The 19,028-nt window shown below is 36.3% G+C and overlaps 1 protein-coding gene across 2 annotated transcripts in view; it reads right to left on the minus strand.

Moving 5' to 3' along the window:
• LOC582789 (calcium/calmodulin-dependent protein kinase type 1D) overlaps positions 1 to 9,450 on the minus strand; it is a 119,609-nt gene extending 110,159 nt beyond the window's left edge. Inside the window, exons 1-2 of one of the 2 annotated variants that reach the window (XM_011669719.2) lie at positions 8,957 to 9,450; positions 4,299 to 4,397 (exon numbers count right to left, since the gene is read on the minus strand). In XM_011669719.2, the coding sequence (XP_011668021.2) occupies positions 4,299 to 4,397; positions 8,957 to 9,030 (173 nt within the window). In that variant the 5' untranslated portion in view covers positions 9,031 to 9,450. The remainder of the gene's footprint in view (positions 1 to 4,298; positions 4,398 to 8,956) is intronic. The other variant, XM_030972876.1, reaches the window with a different exon arrangement.
• Between the last annotated feature and the right edge of the window lie 9,578 nt (positions 9,451 to 19,028).

Here is a 19,028-nt window from a genome sequence, read left to right on the forward strand (position 1 = left end):
AATACAGGGTTTTGTTACATCAGGTTTACCGGTAACCTAAATGCTTTCTGGAACAGGTTGGATCATGTACAAGCCGATAGGAATGAGAGAATGCGGTAGTCAACAAGAAGCAGGGAGCAAATTCAGAAATGTATATATGTAGTTGTAAGGGATATGATGTAACAAAGAGAAAATTCCTCATTCACATTACACAACCATAGGGTACATTAAAAAGTGTGAACACAGCTAAGCAATGAGTCATGTAGTAATAGAGAAAAGAAATCACTGGCTACATTACTCCATCACAGGGTTAAACTCAACAATGTGAATACAGCCAGCAGTAAGCAATGAGTCACAATAGTAATGAAGAGAAAATTAGATGTTGACTACTTGACCATAGTCTGCATTCCACAGGACCTAGTACTGCCTGGGATTGACCTGGATGTACATTCAGAGAAATAATTAACCTATAGCACTGTGAATGTACTGTACAAACGATATCAACTTTGCTACGATCTGTGTAAAATACTTGCATCCACACAAAAACACTTCAAAGTATATGCCTCAAAACCCATTTCAGCAAATGTGAAAATAATAATAATGACTTTATCGGAGGAGCCTGCGAGGTCCTACTGTGCCTAAGATATTATTTCTTTTTCGTCATCATCATCATCTTGAATTGCCATTCATCATAACCTGCTATTCACTTGAACACATTCACAATACATCACGTATGCGTTCATTATTTGTACAACACTTTCCTCTTGAAATGATATATCATCAACCTTAAAACAACTCTGGACTACTCGCACTACCTATACACTTCTACACATATCCATCTTTCATTTGTGAATACATTGAACATTTACAAATCAATAATTTGCATGCACTTCAGAGGGGGAAGAAAAAAAATGTATTTACAATTTACTTAATCAGGTCAAATAACAGACACTGATCGATTGTGCATTTGCAGAGTTGTATACAAATATGTGTATTCATGCATCCAAAAGAAGAAAAAACGGAATACAAAAGGCACTAAATGCTATTTGTAAACATCTTGGTATTACAAACAACTCAAAATCATTGACCTCCATGACCTTATCAAAACCCCTTGTAGAGTAGTAGTGCACACAATATAATTTTTGTGTATGTATGTACGCATACTAGGCTTTTTGCCAGCTGTTTACCACACAGAGAGAGATTCTGTTCTAAAAAGCTGATTTTTTTTCTTTTCTTCATAAGTTAGAGCAGTGTCGTCGCATGATCAAGTTTTCATGTTTTTTCATGCTCAACTAAAAAAAGAATAAAAGTGTATGACATATCAGTCATTTTTTCTCAAATATCTATACAAAATTTAAAAATTGAAGGCCTGCTTTCATTAATTAATTTATTTAATTCTATTTCATGCATGTACAGGTGTGCAGTAGCTAGCAAATATCTCATTCATAATACATTTTTAAAGAATGCATGAAAAGCAATCTGCAAAATGATATCCAATACATGTATATCATAAAAGTTGTAGTAAATTCATAATGTTGTTGGTACGTGTAGACTATGTTTTAAGACAATTCGGTCAAAATTGACTATTCGTGCCTGAATCATATGAGAATTAATTCTTTATATGCCACACAAATAATCTCTCTGTACCATGTTGTATTAAATAAAAAAGGCACTACTACTATCTGACTGTTTTCAGTGCAGGATTTATCTCTACTGGTGTTAAAAGTATATTCATGGAGCTGATCAAAACCAGAAATTGGTAATTTTGCAAAGCCATTGTGTTGCACAAAGTCAATCGGTGCCTATTGTTTCATGCAAAAATGCTGGAGTGGCAAACAAGCAACTATGCAGAAAGGCAAAGAAAGACAAAGGGTTGATGACTGCCAATAAATGTTCTCTTCTGACATATTTTGATTGCTACAGATTTATGAGCTATACTTGTACAATTGTTGTAGTATTTGTAAATCTTAATTCAATTGCACCGATCTGCATTGTATTATACAGATGAAACATCACCATATTTTACAGGGCACTTACATTTGAATAATAGTACCTATCTTGAATAAAAAGCGTCTGGATTGTAATTATGTAGCTTTTATTTGGTCTACGGAAATGTAGGACCTACACAGTGCCTTCCACAAAATACTTCCATTTTTTGAACCTCATAAAAGGCTCACTGAAATTTAAAACTTTGAAGTTAAATTCATATAATCTAGAAGTAGATTCAATTAAACCTGTGAACTCAATTCTTACATGTATTGTACAATCCAACAGCATTAACTCAGGAATGCCCCAGAAATATTTCAAATTCCATTTGAAATGCAGTGTTTTTGTTTGGTTTGTTGTGAAGTTTTGCTTGTAATGTAAGCAAATATTAGTACATGTAGCTAGAGTTTAGATAGTCATCTATAAAAGGCTAACCTGTACAGACATGTTTGCATTAAGCACTGCAGCTTGTATGCTTGTTTATGAATTACAAAATACTTCCCCCCCCCCCCTCTCCCCAATTACAATTAACATAACACCTGTGCATTTACATGTATATAGCCTACATTACATTGAGTATCATTTGTTTTCAATTTTCGACCAAAAAACTTCACCTCTTGTTTTTCACAAGTGAATTATTCTTATAAACAAGAGTGTGAAATGCATGTACCTACACCATGGTGAGGGCAATGGTAATGGAATTTGAAAGTTTTCATTATAAATGATTAGTACTTGTATTCTACATGGATCTTAGAAGATCGTGAAAAGCAGCATATTCTGGATATGTATTTAGTCTCATGGAAGCCCTCCAAAATAAAAATATTGAGAAATAATTGAGAAAGATAACTATGATTTTAGATCATTTTATTTAGCTATTTATACCTCAGTAATAATAGATTTATTTTAGAAAAATAGAAAGAAAAAAATCCCTTTTTAAAAATAAATATTGAACATTGATATAATTCAAATTCTCATGGATGCATTTCTTCCATTCTATAACATAAGAAACAATTCAACTACTTTCAAAACCATGTTTGTGAGATTTATGTGCCCTCAACTCCCAACGGTATCACTATATTGCTTCGGACAATCGCACTGCCGTAGCATTATTTCCTTTGGCCTAACAGTTCAATTATTCAAGAAATGTTTTAACTGATAAGTTACTGTCAAGCTAATAGCCAACACTACTTATAAATAGGATGGATTTTAAGATTTTAAACATACATGTATAGGCATTCGCATTACATGAATGGAATAATACATTTTAGGTCCAAGTTTACTTGCAATGGTCATCAATCATGAATGCTTTAGAACTTGAAAGTGTGTATACTGTATCCCATTAACATGTATAGCTTTTGTAACCATATATTTCCTGCATTTTTTTTTTCATGAATAGACATGCTGGTATTGTATGTCTCATATTACCTAAAATGCCCACATCATATTATAAGCAGTGGGACTACAGCACTACACACTATTTCTGGTTGTCAATTCTTTGCACTACATATACATGTATAGTAGGCCTATCTACAGCCGTATATATATTATGTGTGTATTACTAAAATATGAATCGACACAAAATGCACACTTGTAAAGTGCAGAACATTTGCATTTATATGTGTAAACAAGCCCTTAAATCTAGTCGCCATCTTCATAATCATCATCACCACCCTCACCACCACTAGCATCGTTATCATCATCATCATCACCATCATTATCAATATCATCACCATCATTATCAACATCATCATCACCATCACCATCACCATCCTTATCAACATCATCATCACCATCATTATCAGCATCATCATCACCATGGTTATCAACATGATCATCATCACCATCATTAGCAACATCATCATCATCACCATCATCATCATCGTCATCATCGTCATCATTATCAGCATCATCATCATCACCAAGTTTTCATCACCATCATCATCACCATGGTTATCAACATCATCACCAATTCACCATCACCATCATGCATTATCATCACTACCATCATCCCTTTCAAGTGCACTGAACATCAAACTAATAAATGAATATCATTTTTTGTTCAAAAACATACATGTCTTTAGCAAATCTCAACAGTTCAATAAAAAATGAAAATATACGTTGTAATCAGTTTACAGAATACAGACAAGTCTTCTGCACGCTTCGCTAAGTACAAGATAAAGCAATCTGGCATCGCAAAAACATCACGGCTAAGGAGATGAAATCACAGAGTGGTGTTCAAATACCGAGTAGAATACATTGTCTGTACAAATATTGAACACACCCGTTCAATCGTCAATGCAATAGTGCATATGATTATGATTTGCGATACTTACGTTCCAATCGTGTGCTTCAAATCGTAAATATCCGACACCTTTTCTTTTCGCCTTTTCGTGAAGAGGGGCATGGTGGCTGTGATATTTGGATCAAGCTCGCTTCAAAGAACAACTAATTATGATTAATCCAAGACTCTCTTGGAATGAAGCTCGGTTAAACCTCCACTTTCCTATTACAGTATAGTATTTGGTAAATTTATCCAATCCAGCAGCTATGTTTCCTCGCAAAACCTACCGGCTGTTACAAATAGCTACTGAAATCAGAACATTGCATACAAGGTGTAGCTAGCTGAGCTCAATCTTTCAGCGGTACGGTGGGCATGCATCCGCACTGCTGCGTCGCTATAGACGCGTGTTGAGGAAGAGGGAAAAGGACGCGTCTATTTTTCATGTAGGTCATTTTGATATTTCCGTTGAGATGCAAGGACAAAACTACCCTTTTTCCGATAAAATTATCTGATTAATAAATAGATGCTTTATCAATTTGTATTTCAAAATGTTCAATTTACTTTGATCATATTTTACATTTAAAAATACTAAATTATATATTTCAATTTTTTACCCAATACAAATAGTAGATTAGTCCAATTAGCCGAGTAGATTTATAAACAAATGAGGGCGTGGGAAAAAAGATATTTGTTAGGAATAATCTAGTGGTTTTTCATAATACCACCGATTTATATTTACATGTTTAGAGTATTTATCAAAGTGAGTTTCTTTCATCCATACACGTCGAACTTGTTTGATGTCAAAGATTACGTAAAACTAATGCTATATATTGAATCTTTTACCATTTATAGAGTAAGAAAGGCTTATATACATTGCGTTTTTTTCTCTCTCTCTCTCTCTCTCGTCATTTCAACTGTTGATTCTGACTTTGAAATCTGATCGTTATTTTAATTTCCAAGTACAAATCACTAAACATGAATGGATATATTCCTTATGGATTATCTATTTATATAGAAATATACTCTAAATGACTTTAAATATAAAACTCATTTATGTATTCCCCTGCTTAAATTATTTCATTGTTTTTTATACGTATGAGGCAGATATCACAAATGGAGCGATGAATTCTTTGTTTGCTTGTTTTGGTTTGTTTACATTTTTGATAATTATTAACCTAGCTTTTCTAATGGGCTTACAGCTCACTACATGAAAGGTACTGTATAATTTACCAGGTACCTATATATTCTCCATCTGTATCTATCTATCTATACATCACCTCCATCCATTTAACTCCCACGCTCCCTTCTTACTCCTTAATTTTTTAATTGCCTTTTCCTGTAAGTACCTAGGAAACAGGGGCGCCGATTTATTTTAAGACTGGGAGTGGGAGGGAAAGCAGATGACATTGTTCAAAGTGGCGGATCCAGGATTTTCTTGCTGAAGGGGGGGGGGCACAAGTAGTATTTATAGCATGCGAAAACAGGGAGGGGTCTCTCATCTGTATGGTCTGGGTCATTTTTTACTCCAAAATTTTGTGGGGGTAAACATGAGGAACTTGAGTATGGCATGCTCTGAAGCTCTTTGTTGTGAAAATGTTGACGGAGAGACACGATTAGGGACACAATTCAAGGGCAAACTGACATTGTTTAAGTAATAAAATGCATGTCTAATTGAGTTCTGCAGTGGCCACGTGCCCCCGTACCCCCCTTCCCAGATCCGCCAGTGGTAGCGGGTCTAAATAGGGGGCACCTACGTCACCACCAATCCTAGCGTGCAGAGTTGCCCTAAATTAGAGGGAGTGGTGAAAAAATGAAGGGTACCCATATTTATTGCCGCCCCCCCCCTACCAGCCAACGTAAGGCTACAAATAGAGCACGTGGTACATTTTATGGAAATTACTTGAGGGTCACTCTCTAAGCACCTTTCCTCTCACTGGGAAATGATGGTTCAATGGTTCAATTTATACTTTTTCTAAATCGTAGAAAAATGACAATGATATTATTCAATGTGGAATATACACAATTTGTACCGACGTATGTGATTAAAGAAAATGGAAACTACTAAAAATTTTGCTAAAAACTTGTCAGGCGTATTTCCGAAAGTATACTCAGTACAATAAAACTGAATACATCACATAATCAGAACAAAACAAACTGAAGTAAACAAGATGTACACACAAGATTGGCACGCTGTAAACGGGCAGACAAACACCAGTAATAATTCATTTAAAAACACGTTATATCACCCTTAATGCACTAAATGTAGTGGTGCGGCATGGATAAGGGAGACTGACCCCCCCCCCACCCAACTGACTGCTAATAATTATGATGAATGGTCAAAGAGAAAGAAACTTTCTGTTTGTTACATATTTTGAAAAAGTGTCTCAACCTTCGGTATCTAAGTTGTGTCCTTTAACATACACACATTTGTATGCTTGTAATTTCAACACAGCACATCTACTGTGTTTCAGTCAAATTTAATAACGTTCTTCCTTTCAATCATGCATTCATACATGCATGGAAAGATAAATTATATCGTTACCTACCGAAAATATCAAGTAAATCAAAATCTGTGCGTCTAATGTAAAAAAAACCCACATTATTATTATGATTTATTTCCAGCAGATGACATACATAGTTATCCAATACAGATGGCGCCAGATAACATGAAGCTGAGGAATTATCCATGAAGTTACAAATATAGAAATGTTGTCAAATTTGTATATAAATATTTGTATTGGCATATGTCATACCGTAAAGTTAATTACAGTAGATTTTGTGAACAACAATCCCTGAAATTATTAGATGATAAATCAAAGTTAAGTCTTGAAATATAGATAACAAATTAATGTTCATTCTCAATGACAAATGTTGAATATAATCTCTAAAACCATATAGAATATTCAGATCTGGAGGAGTAAATAAGAAGAAATTCCAAAATTAAACCATTAAGTTTGATTCCAACTTAGTTTGCCCTGCCTTTAAAGATAAAGTTAAGTCACCTAAATACACATCAGGTGGAAACAATTAGGAAAAGATTGATTAATACAAAGTTTTTTTTAAAGGGGATTTTTTTTTTTCCATTCATAAAAACTATCTCTAATAAGCAAGCAAGCAAGCACAAAAATAGGGGAATAAGCATAACATTCATGACAATGGAGGGCCCTGAAAGAATCAGAACTCTTAACAATTCTTAAAAGCTAAAGTGTTAAATTACCATTTAAAAGGGCAGAGTATTGAGCACTTTTACAAAACAGTAGAATCATGTTCTAAACATGCCGAATTCAACACTATAAAGGATGAATTTATGATGCCTTATTAATCAAACATTTTGATGAAAAAAAGTGGTCACTTCTCGGCCTTCTATAATGGTGATTCAACATTTAGTTTTTAGAGGGAGCCTGGTACTAGACCGTCACGAAGATATGAAATGTAATATAAAACGATCGCTGTATTTTTAAGATATCATCGTATTTTCACTGGTATATCATCAATTTTAACGCGATATAAAATCATTTTACAAGACATTAGCCAAGACATCAATGTTTAATGCTTGTCATCACATATGATGAATATGCAAGGATGAATTTGCAAGTATGAAGTTCCAGCATATCCAAAGGCTAATTACATAATTGCACTGGTACGTTGTAGCCGTATAGTACCAGGATAATTACGTAATCTTAAGAGAAATTGAAGAACATAATTACCCCCTTGTGCATACGAAACACAAGCTGGTACGATTGGTTGAATTAAAATTAGATGCAATTCCGTGTGTACCCGTAATTTCTCAAGATGATATTAATTATCTCATTTTATAAATCGATCGTAATTATGTATGAAGTATGCTTTGATGAACACCAAGCGAAGCGCGTTGTAATAAACAGTGGGAGCTCGATAAAATCATGGCACTTAATTATCTCGAAGTGTCTATCCATATACATGTACCGCTAAAGATAGCATTGGAGCATATACTGATGGTGGTGATGATAATGGTGGTGATGATAATGGCGGTGATGACGAAGACAACGATCATGATGACAATGATAAAGACGTTGAGATGATGGGGAAAGAGGTGGTAACGGTGGGGATAATGAAGATGATGATGACGATAATGATGACGATGATGATGACGACGACGATGATGATGATGATGATGATAATGATGATGATGCATGATGACGACGATAATGATGATTGTGGTGGTGGTGATGATAAAGGGGGTTATATACGATGATCCTAAATTATGAGTCAATAAGAGAGTTGTGGACAAGTTTTCCAATTATGTTATCCGAATCATATACATTTATAGAAAAATCAAAATTATGCGAAAATAAACTGCAGTACAACATCGTCATCGTCAACCCCATCATCATTATACCGTCGTCATCGATCAGCACCGTTACCATCATCACCATCACCACTATCATCATCATCACACACATAAAATTAAACAATGACACAAAAAGGGAAAGAAAATCTCACACAAATATGTATTGTAGTTGCATGAACATTATAATGGAAGTAGGCCTATATATTTTTACCAACCGATCAGCTGCCTTACAGGAAAGGCATTTTCAAAAAAGGATAATGTAAATTCGTGCTGTATCAGATAAGAAAGGCATATTATTGCCTTTTATCCAGTTTTCAAACACCCCATAGTAGCTCAATAAAAATAGCAGTAAATATGTTTGTTTCAGTGATGCTTTTTACCTGCCAATGGTATGCTTCATCTTGAAAACATCTGTCACCTTTTCCTTGCGACTTGCAGTCGTTAACCGAGGCATCGTAGCAAAGAGAAGAAGTAATCAACTTTTATAAAAATCCAAAGCTCCCAAAGATCTTGAAGAAACTCCGGCAAAAGAAGTAGTCACACTTCCGTCAAAACACCTCCTTGGTAGCAACAGTACTTCTGATATTATGTCCAGGGTCAGGTATAGGAAACACGCCGCAACTCCTGGCGGTAACTGATGAGTATAGATAGCCTACTGACAGTTAACACGATAATCCAGTGTGTCTATTGCCCTTTACTCTGTTCACTGTTCAAGCCATTTTTCACTGAAGACGTCACACCGGAGCCAGCCTTTCTTGTCACGGTTCGATAATCAAGGCAAAAGCAATGATTAGAGAGAATGGGCATGCCATGGACGCATTCATTATTTGCATAGAGGGGGGAAGAGGGTGGGGTGAAATCGTATCCTATCGCAAACGTAACTTATACATTCCATTTGTTGAAAGAGATACACCTAGCGACATCAAAATGGTAATTGGCATATGTCATCATCGATTAGACACGTGATATCTGTTTGGAAAGTGATCCATGGCCCGGTTGACGTCGAAATTGTTGTCTTGCAGCGTTTAATGAAAGACTAGTCTAATTAGGAGCAATATATAGAAGGCAATAACCTGATGATAGCAATGCGGATGGGGTGACGGCAAATGCTTCATTTTCAAAGAATACGGGCTTCCATCGATTTTGTTTTATATGGGGTTTTATGTTTCTATAATAGCTAATCCGCTTCCTACCGTGTTGGTGATGTTGTTCGACCTCCTACCTCGTATTCCTCCCTTCTTTTGTTCGTACCTGCTACCCGTTTGCCATGGTTGATCCTTAAATTATTCAATCTTTCTCCTCTTTCACAGTTCGACACCTCCAATATTCGCAAGAGAGCATTTTAATATTATAATGGCTATTTTACATACTCCATGCGCATGTTTAGTTATAAGAGAAAATCGGTTCCAATACAAGCAGCAACTGATTACTATTATATTGGCAACATGGTCGACAATGCTTTTATGCACATGACAAGGTTAAATTGTAAACAAGTGAAAGGTGTATTATTTAAAGGGGCGTTATGACGTGAGTGGTAGTGGGCCACAAGCCTGCATCTGAGTAATAGCCCCCCCACCCCCAAAGAAATAAATAATTCGGTTTAAATGGACACCACTCCCCACGACAGAAAATGAAACTATTTATAGAAATTTAAATAACTGCATGACTTGACAAAGTTCATGGTGAGGCTTTCATAAATATGTTAACAAAGATTAAAGAGCTTTCACCTAGATTGGTTGATCGATTGATTTTTTTTATTCATTTATTTGTTTATTTGTCTATTTATTCATTCATTATTTCATTTCAGTATCATACATACATACAGGGTGACCCTTTCAATAAAGAGTATTAATCTTCCAAGGGACCCTGTCTGTACAATTAAACAAAAAACATTACACTTGAAAGATGATAAACATAGAAGAAATTAAAAAAATGATACACATATTATGATATAGAACAATAATATAGCATAATACCTAAAAACACGTTTATAAAGACATAAAATCAGAATTTAATTCAGCTGCAAAAGGGACATAGTATATTAAACTGTTTGCATACTAGTCCCAGGTAAAATGTCAGAGGTTTAAACAAATTAAGAAATACAAAAAGTCAGAGGAAATAGGGTACACGAGTACATTTTTATCATTTCAATCGCAAAATTATTTTTTTTTACCTCGCCAAAGCGCATTGTATAAGGCCAGGAAGGTGAGAAGGCATATAGTTAAAACTCACTGAGGCGCCTTCAATAAGACAAGAAGGCGACTTGTTAAATGTCGCCAAGGTTCCTTGTTTAGTCGAGAAGGTGACTTGTTAAATGTCGCCAAGGTTCCTTGTTTAGTTAAGAAGGCGACTTGTTAAAGTATCGATGAGCATTGTTTAACATGAGAAGACGAGTCATTAAAACTCACAACGGCGCGCCGCGGCGCCTTGTAAAATTGGAGAAGTCTTAAACTTGGCGCCTTTGGCGAGTTTTACCACTCGCCGTTTTGCGGCCCTTAATTTTGGTATAGTTTTGAAAAAGTATTTGCACCAGGTATGTCGTTCGACAGTTTTAAAATCCATATCAATAAACTCCCGGTAAATGATTTAAAAAAACAAAACGCAATAGCCATTTATATACAGTATATCCAACCTTACGAAGGAGGATTTGTAAACTTAACAAAACGGTGAACAAATGTTTCGACAACCCCCTCTAGCGACATGACCATGCTCACGAAACCCGCTTTTTTTCTTCTTCAACCGATTGATTTCCACCAAGGCCAGTCCTTCTTTATCACTTAATGATAAAGAAGGACTTAGAATGGTAGATTTTAAACTATTCAATCGTGTACAGAAGATTATGTGGATGAAAAGACTTATATATGGAGAATGAATGATGAAGTGGATAAACGATTTTAGATATTTGACTAGAAAAGTGGAAGGATTACTTCAAAGGCATTACATTTATTAAAAGTAACGCCACCAGCTCTCTACTTAGATATGATTGAGATTTGGTTTGGTACTAAAGGATTTCTGTTGAGAAAAGAGATCAATGGAAGGAATGAGATTAATTTTAATCACTAGTTCATTCAGGTAGTTACACAAACATATTAAGATTAACGTTTATTTCTCAGAAATATCTGTAAAGTACATCATAACTGTTGACACTGAAGGAGCTCTAAAATCTTGTCAAGAGTTTTAAAGAATGGGTTTCGAGCAATTGGAAATTAATAAGATGACACCAAATTTTGCTATTAAATCTTCCTTAATCGTGGAAAGTGTTTTTTTTTTGTAGTTACAAATTAGTTAATGTAATTACTCATTATTCCTAAGTTTCATTTGAGGTGTTCACATTTGTACAAGCATTGCTTTTTAGTGGACCCCTCTGTTTCCAACATGTATTTCTTAAATTTGTTTGAAATGCTTATAATTGATTTGTAATGTTTTGTTGGAAACATGAATAAATTTGAAATCTTTGAATCTTTAAATAGAAATAATTATATGAATGAAGATACTGAACTAAATCTAGAACTTTATTTTTGTTTTGTTGTGGAAGCAAGTGCATGAGTGCTTTTTGTTTTTGTTTTTTGTTGTTTTGTTATTCAAACATAACTGTGAATGAGAAGGAAAAATATTTGCAAGTATATAAAGGAATGTTTTTTGGTGGATCCAGGGTTTTTCGGGAGGGGGGGGGGCACATTGTCCAAAGTACCATAGAAGAAAAGAGGGGGGTCTTGAAACTGGGTGGTGTGGCACATGCTGAAAAGAGTGTACAAGACTTTTTTTGGCCAGGAAAGGGGGACACTGTGCTTCCTCCTTCTTCCTTGGGACAACTACTGTGATTAAGGATGAGGAGCGTAAGGGGTGAATAACAGAGACATTAGAAGCATGAGCAAAGTAGAAGAAAGGAAATTGCCGGCATCAACCAGTATCATTAAAATTATTGTGAACAAAAAGTTTGTTTACCTAGTCATCTTGGTCATGGAATATATTAAGTTGATATACAGCGAAACTTCCGAATATAATCCATTAAAGAAAGTCATGAATTAAATGAGACAATTAATAATTGTGCACCTTAAAGGTTATCGTTATGAGATATAGATTACACCCTTTGCATACCACAGTGTTACATCTACCAATGGAAACAATCAGATAAGACTAACCAAGTAACATTGCTGTTTGAGATAAGCTTTTATATAGCATATTGGCATGTGTTGTCTTTCTATAGCTTTAAACTACAATAAGGTGCCAGGTTTCCGAGTGTAACTTCCTGTTATTTTTGCCAAAAATATATTTAGATAATCATTAAAGTTCAAATATAAATGATACCGGAATAAATTTCACCAGATCTTTTGCTCATCTGATGTCAGTTAAATGATAGAGGGTCAAGGTTGTGGGGGCACGTTCCCCTCAAATAAAAGTAGGAAACAAGTGGTATCGTCTCCCGAAAATGTTGTAAAGTTGCCAAGAAGACGAAATAGCATCATGCTACATATTCCAATGTATGCTCTAGTGTGCTCTACACGTATCAAGCATGAGAATGTAACATTTTAGTTTATAAAAATCGTAAATATTCTCGGTTAGTCGCTACAATCCCTCGTATGATGCTAACAAACAAACATATAGATTTTCAGTGAAGTAAACACAGTAGAAGATTCACCTATTAAACCAATACCAAACCCATGAAAACAAACGTTTAAGGGGAAACTGTGCCCCATCCCCTCCCTGCAATATATCCTTGGTTTGGGTTTTCGAACCTGGGAACCGACGCATCACGACGGGTACGTGACCACAGCTCTACACATTAGACACACATCGTTCACAATACTGCAGAACAGGGTGATCAAGGCGCTTCAATAGTCAAGGAATGCCTTCCCTTACTAAGTACCAAGTTACTACACTAGGGTCGAGAGAGACTACTTTGAATAAAAGGGTTGAATTACGCAAAATCTATATTATGTATATTCTGCTTGGGTTCTAGGACACTTCCCCCTGGATAACTTAGGTTGTCCTAGGGTATAGTGAGCTGGGGAGGTAATCATCCTAGAGGGTAATTGTCCCGGGGGTAGTCGTCCTAGAGACGGTGGTTGCCCTAGGGGGTAGTTGTTCAAGATGGTGGTTATCCTTGGGGTGGTTATCTGGGGGTGGTTGTCCAGGGGTTAGGTGTCCGGATACGGCTGCTTTTCATGATTTTATATAATGCAAATGCATGAGTAAATGCTTCACCTCTCTATCAATGTTAGTCAAACAAATTGTCCATGTTTGAATGTACATCGGAGCAATACATACATAAAATGAAAAGAAGGACTTGAGATTAAGTTATTACATTCTTATCATTAGAATATGATGCATACAATTATTACGAAAATATCAAATATTGAATAAACACAATTGTACGGATGCAAACATAATTAAAATCTAAGTGCCACATCCGAGAACGCTGTAGTACCGGACAAGGATTCGAACTCTCAACCTTGTTTATCATGAGGACTGAAGTTAAACGACGGTCAAACCACATGCCAGCGGTAACACTCTGTCACTTTAACAAAATATATCATGGCTAGCAGAAAACAGGAAAGTTTTCTTTTTCTTTTTTTGTACGTTTTTTTTTTTCATTAGGAAGCTATTTGGAATACAGAGAGCATGCCACAGTTCAGTGAGTGGTATATATGAGTCAGATAAGTGAAATACTGGTCAAACGAAAGTCGCTATTTGTGGTCAGAACATTAATTCTGTATCGGATAAACTACACAGTATTCAAGATCATGGACGGGAGAAAACATGCAGGAAAGATGTTTTCATTTGGCATTTTCAGTAAGAAGGACAGAAAGAATAGCTAAGTTCAGTCAGATGTTCTTAAAGCGATATAGGAAAATGAAATACCGGTACTGGTCAAACGAAAGTCGCTCTTTGTGGTCAGGACATTTCTGTATCAGAAGAACGACACAGTATTCAAGATTCAAGATGATGGCTTGTAAAAATCAGGAAAGTTTTTCATTGTTTTAAACTGTTTAAACCTCTGTCTGAAGATTACATAGAGCAGGGCCAGATTCAATTAGTGGTCAGATCGATATCAGTTAAAATGAGAGAGTCGTCAAATGAAAGACTCGATTTGTGGTCAGGATGTTTTCGTACCAGATAAATACAAAGTAGTCAAGATCGTGTTTTCTCTTCTCTCTTCTAAAATCTATTTTCCAGGTCAGAAGGATATTATTTGTAAGACAGTGAGCATGGTCAAGTTCAGTTAGTGGTCGGTGCGATATCAGTTAAATGAGCTAGTGATCAATCGAAAGTACCTCTTTGCGGTCAGAACATTTCTTTATCAGATGAAACAACCAAAGGGATCATGATCATGGCTATAGAAGAAAACGGAAAACTAAAATCATGTACGCACTTGACTTTAACCTCACTAAAACAGTAATGTTTGAGCAATTATTGGACAAGGCACTTAGTGTGATAATGGAAGTGAAATACACCCGATTCGATTTCGCCTGTGGGGTGCAGAAATATTATCTATTTGAAATGCGTTTGAAATGTAGTCATTGGAAGGCAGGGGCATCGATCCCGTGGGAAAAGGGACCCATGCCCCCGAAATGTTGGGGGAAAAAAGAAGAAAAAGGGTAAATATAGCACGTGTAGTTTGTTTAGATTTAAAATTCATTAGAATGCAAACTTAATTACAGTATTCAAAAAAGATATTTTGATTAATTTAAGTTTTTAATAATCAAGATCAAAGAACAATCACACATTTTCCTTGCTCCCCCCCCCCCCCCGCATACATTGAAGAAGAATTATATTAAGAAATATATAGGCATAGATGGGCAGAGATTCAATTCAATGTTTACAATAGCTCCCGGAATTTAGAAAACTGCTTCCAAATGGTCTAAATTATGCTTCAACACTTCCTAACCCTGGTAGAGCAATACTCTCCAGACTATTCTGTGGACTAGAGAGCTAGATCGAGAGAGAGAGAGAGAGAGAGAGAGAGAGAGAGAGAGAGAGAGAGAGAGAGAGAAAGAATGAGGGGGGGGGGGAATCGCCCTTGCTGATTCGCCTTTGTGCATGTAGTATTCATGCAGCACTTCCAAGTTCGCTGTATTTGATTAAGTATTTGAGCTATTATGATCTCGTCATAATGTTAGTGTAGTAAATTTTATGTTTTAGGTTTAGTTTCACAAGAAATACTTTAAAATTTGGCACAAACTACAACTATTGTCAAGACTCACAATCAACACATTATATAAAGGTGACTCACAACCAAATAATATTTCCATGTTAATGAGAGGCGTAGCGTGCTACTAGCACTTCAGCGGGCACCAGGGTTTTATAAGGGCAGGAGGGGGGGGGGGCGTTGTTCTTACTAGGTCGATGGAATTCAAAAGAACAATACCTTCAAGTGAGGGGAGAGTGTGTGTCGGATCATCTTCTATTCACATTGCCCTCCCCCTTTACTTTTTTTCTGTCGCTGTTTCTTTTTTTTTGGGGGGGGGGGCCATGTAATGGGCGGATGCCCCCTTGCCCCTAACGTAGTTACGCCACCAGAAGCTAAACAACCTCCCACCAAGTCCATTCGACCTAGCTTGTAAACACACAAGGGCATGATTATTTCTAATATAAACACGAAGCCATAATTGTTTCCAGTGTATCTTATATTTCATCCAATGCCCTATTGATCTCAGAGCGTTAAACGGAACCATTCTTTTCCGCTCTACATCCGAATGATCAACTTAATTCCAGATCATGGACTCCGTGTCCCCACAACTTCATGCAACAATCCTTTTTGGTCAAAGTTTAGTATTACGGTATATGCGTCTTTTTGCATGACTGGATTACGACGAAATCTTTTCATATTAAGATTACACGCTATTTTTATTGTCATTTTCCAGCTCTCGTAATCTCAAATATGGTGTGAAGAGAGGAACATTGTGTATTAGACGAAGTGTTAGGGTGACGATAGGTTGGGAAATGAAACTTTTTTAAAAGACAATGATAATTATATATATATATATATATATATATATATATATATATATATATATATATACTTAGATTTGGTCTATTCCTCCGTACAGTACTCAATGCTTATGGGCAGAGCAAAATATATATTGGATAAGGCAGACTAATGGAGCATAAATCTTATTGTTTTGTATTGTATTGTATTCCTTATTTTGAACGTATTGTAGATTGTAGAGTAATCATGCTACCAGTTGCCTGATGATCGCTCGCAAGGCGTGAAACTCGGAGTTGCAACCATGCTCCATTAGTCTGCCTTATCCATATATATATATATATATATATATATACACACACAATTTCCTAAAAGAAGTACCTTTTGTTATTCATGAAAGGAGGGCTTTGTACCCAATTTCTTTACTATGTTTAATGTCGAACTTTCAAATTGCACACCCCCTCCATAATCATTATAACGATTGAACCAGGGTTTCTAAAACTAGTTCGATTGGGAAAATATACATTTTCCGTTTGTTATATCCAGAAAATATGCCTTTCCTGTCAAATCGAATTCTACTATACAAGAGACTAACAGAACAATACTTAGGCCATTGACTGATTTTATTTTGAATAACAGAATGAGAATGGTTTGATATCACTTTACTGTAAAACAATGCAGTTGCTGGAAATAGATTCTTCATAACTGTGGGGTATATTGTTTGATTGTGTATAGTTCCCGCTTTGTTATGGTATTCATGAGTAAGACCAAAAAGATATCACAGCTCGCTTGCTGTGATATTGGTTGGTTAGCTCGTTTTACGTGACTGCTAAAAACCATGCGTGTGCGTGTAAGCATAAAAACAACCAGGGGACCGACTGCTTTTAGTCCTCTCTGGAGGAATTGGTAATGAGGATTGATGCCTTACCAAATGGATCTATTGCATCTATTGCATCGGCTTGGATTCGAACCCGGGACCTCCCGGTTACGAGACCATTACTCTACTAATGAGCCATCACGCCTCCGTTCTTTTAAATGTTATCATCTGTTCAATATGATCTATAAACGTACCCTTTTTTATGCGGTCTTTGCTCCTATTTTGGTATGAGGCACGTGAAAAGCAAAACTGGAATAAAGTAGGCCATCATGACTGGATTTTCAAAATCATTTAAATCTTTTGAATTTCAAATTTAAACAATAACGCCATTAAGCAAGATGACATTGTCTTATCCAAACTTGTTTGTAGTGCATTAGCTTGTCATAATTTACTAAAGCACGTGGATATATAGGTCAGTGGCGTCTCCAGTATAATGAAAAACTGGGGTCCGACGCCCCCCCCCCGGTTTCAAGCCCAAGATATATTCAATGTAACTTGCAGTTGGTATTGGTCATCGGATGACCAGATACATTATACCGGCTGGTCAAGGTCCTATTAGCCATACATGTAGTATTTCATTGAGAAGTTTACTCTGTTAAACATATCATACGTGCGAGAAGGTTACTATTATAGTACGTGTCTTCCCGATAAATACTTAGCCATGAGCTATTACATTAACCTGTTACAATTCGTTTGTGTTTTTAACAATGGGATCATCACAAACAAGATGGGATTAAGCCAGGCATAACATTAAAAATATACAATAACAACATCTGGCCTCAGTTTCATTTTCAGAGACTCCGGCCTCGATATCGAAGGCAATACCTAGGCCTCCGTCTCGGCTTCGGCCTCGGCCTCGGAAGCTCCGGCCTCGTCTACATGCTATGAGGAGGGCGTCCCCTTATTTTCCAATTTTTGATACGCCGCTAAAATTGCAAGGGAGGGGGCAGATATCTCGCATTCATAAATATTACGAACTGTGTATGTCAAAATCATGCACACAATTGACGCATGTATACCAGAAAATAGAAAGACCAAGACAAACATAACGAAGAAGTAAAAAATGAGAATATTTGGATTGAATTGAGGAAATTTCAAAGGGGGGAAGTTGGAGAGGTTAAGGCAGTAGAGTGATTCCAATGAGGATTTGGGGACTCAACCCCCCCCCCCCCAATAAAAAGCCTTCTAGAACCGCTCCTGGTAAGGGGGAGATAAGAGAAGCAGCGCATAAAGGAAGCTGGTAGTGAGTAAGTAAAGAACATTTAGTACGAGCATTGATTGGGGGATCAACAAAATGATAATAATAAATTAAAACTCTCATAACCATTAACCTTATTTTAGCAAGGTTGCCTTTATTTCTTAACCATACGCATATCCAGAGTGAATGCGAACACGCCGCAACCTCCTACTGAACACAAAAAAAAAACATGGAAAAGAGGCTTTTCAGTGCTACATTCGCCCCTCCGTTCTTTTACTCTTGAGAGGACCCCACCCACCCCACCCACCCCACCCACCCCCCTAAAACTGAGGAAAATCCTATTTGCTCTTTAATCCCTCTTCTTCAATATAGACTATCACAATCGGCTGATGGGCAATGGACGGGCTTATTGATATATCGCAATGACCGCCCTACATTAAACATTCTTGG

Source organism: Strongylocentrotus purpuratus, unplaced genomic scaffold (assembly GCF_000002235.5).
Source record: "Strongylocentrotus purpuratus isolate Spur 01 unplaced genomic scaffold, Spur_5.0 spur5_scaffold_6, whole genome shotgun sequence".
NCBI classification, from domain to species: Eukaryota; Metazoa; Echinodermata; class Echinoidea; order Camarodonta; family Strongylocentrotidae; genus Strongylocentrotus; species Strongylocentrotus purpuratus.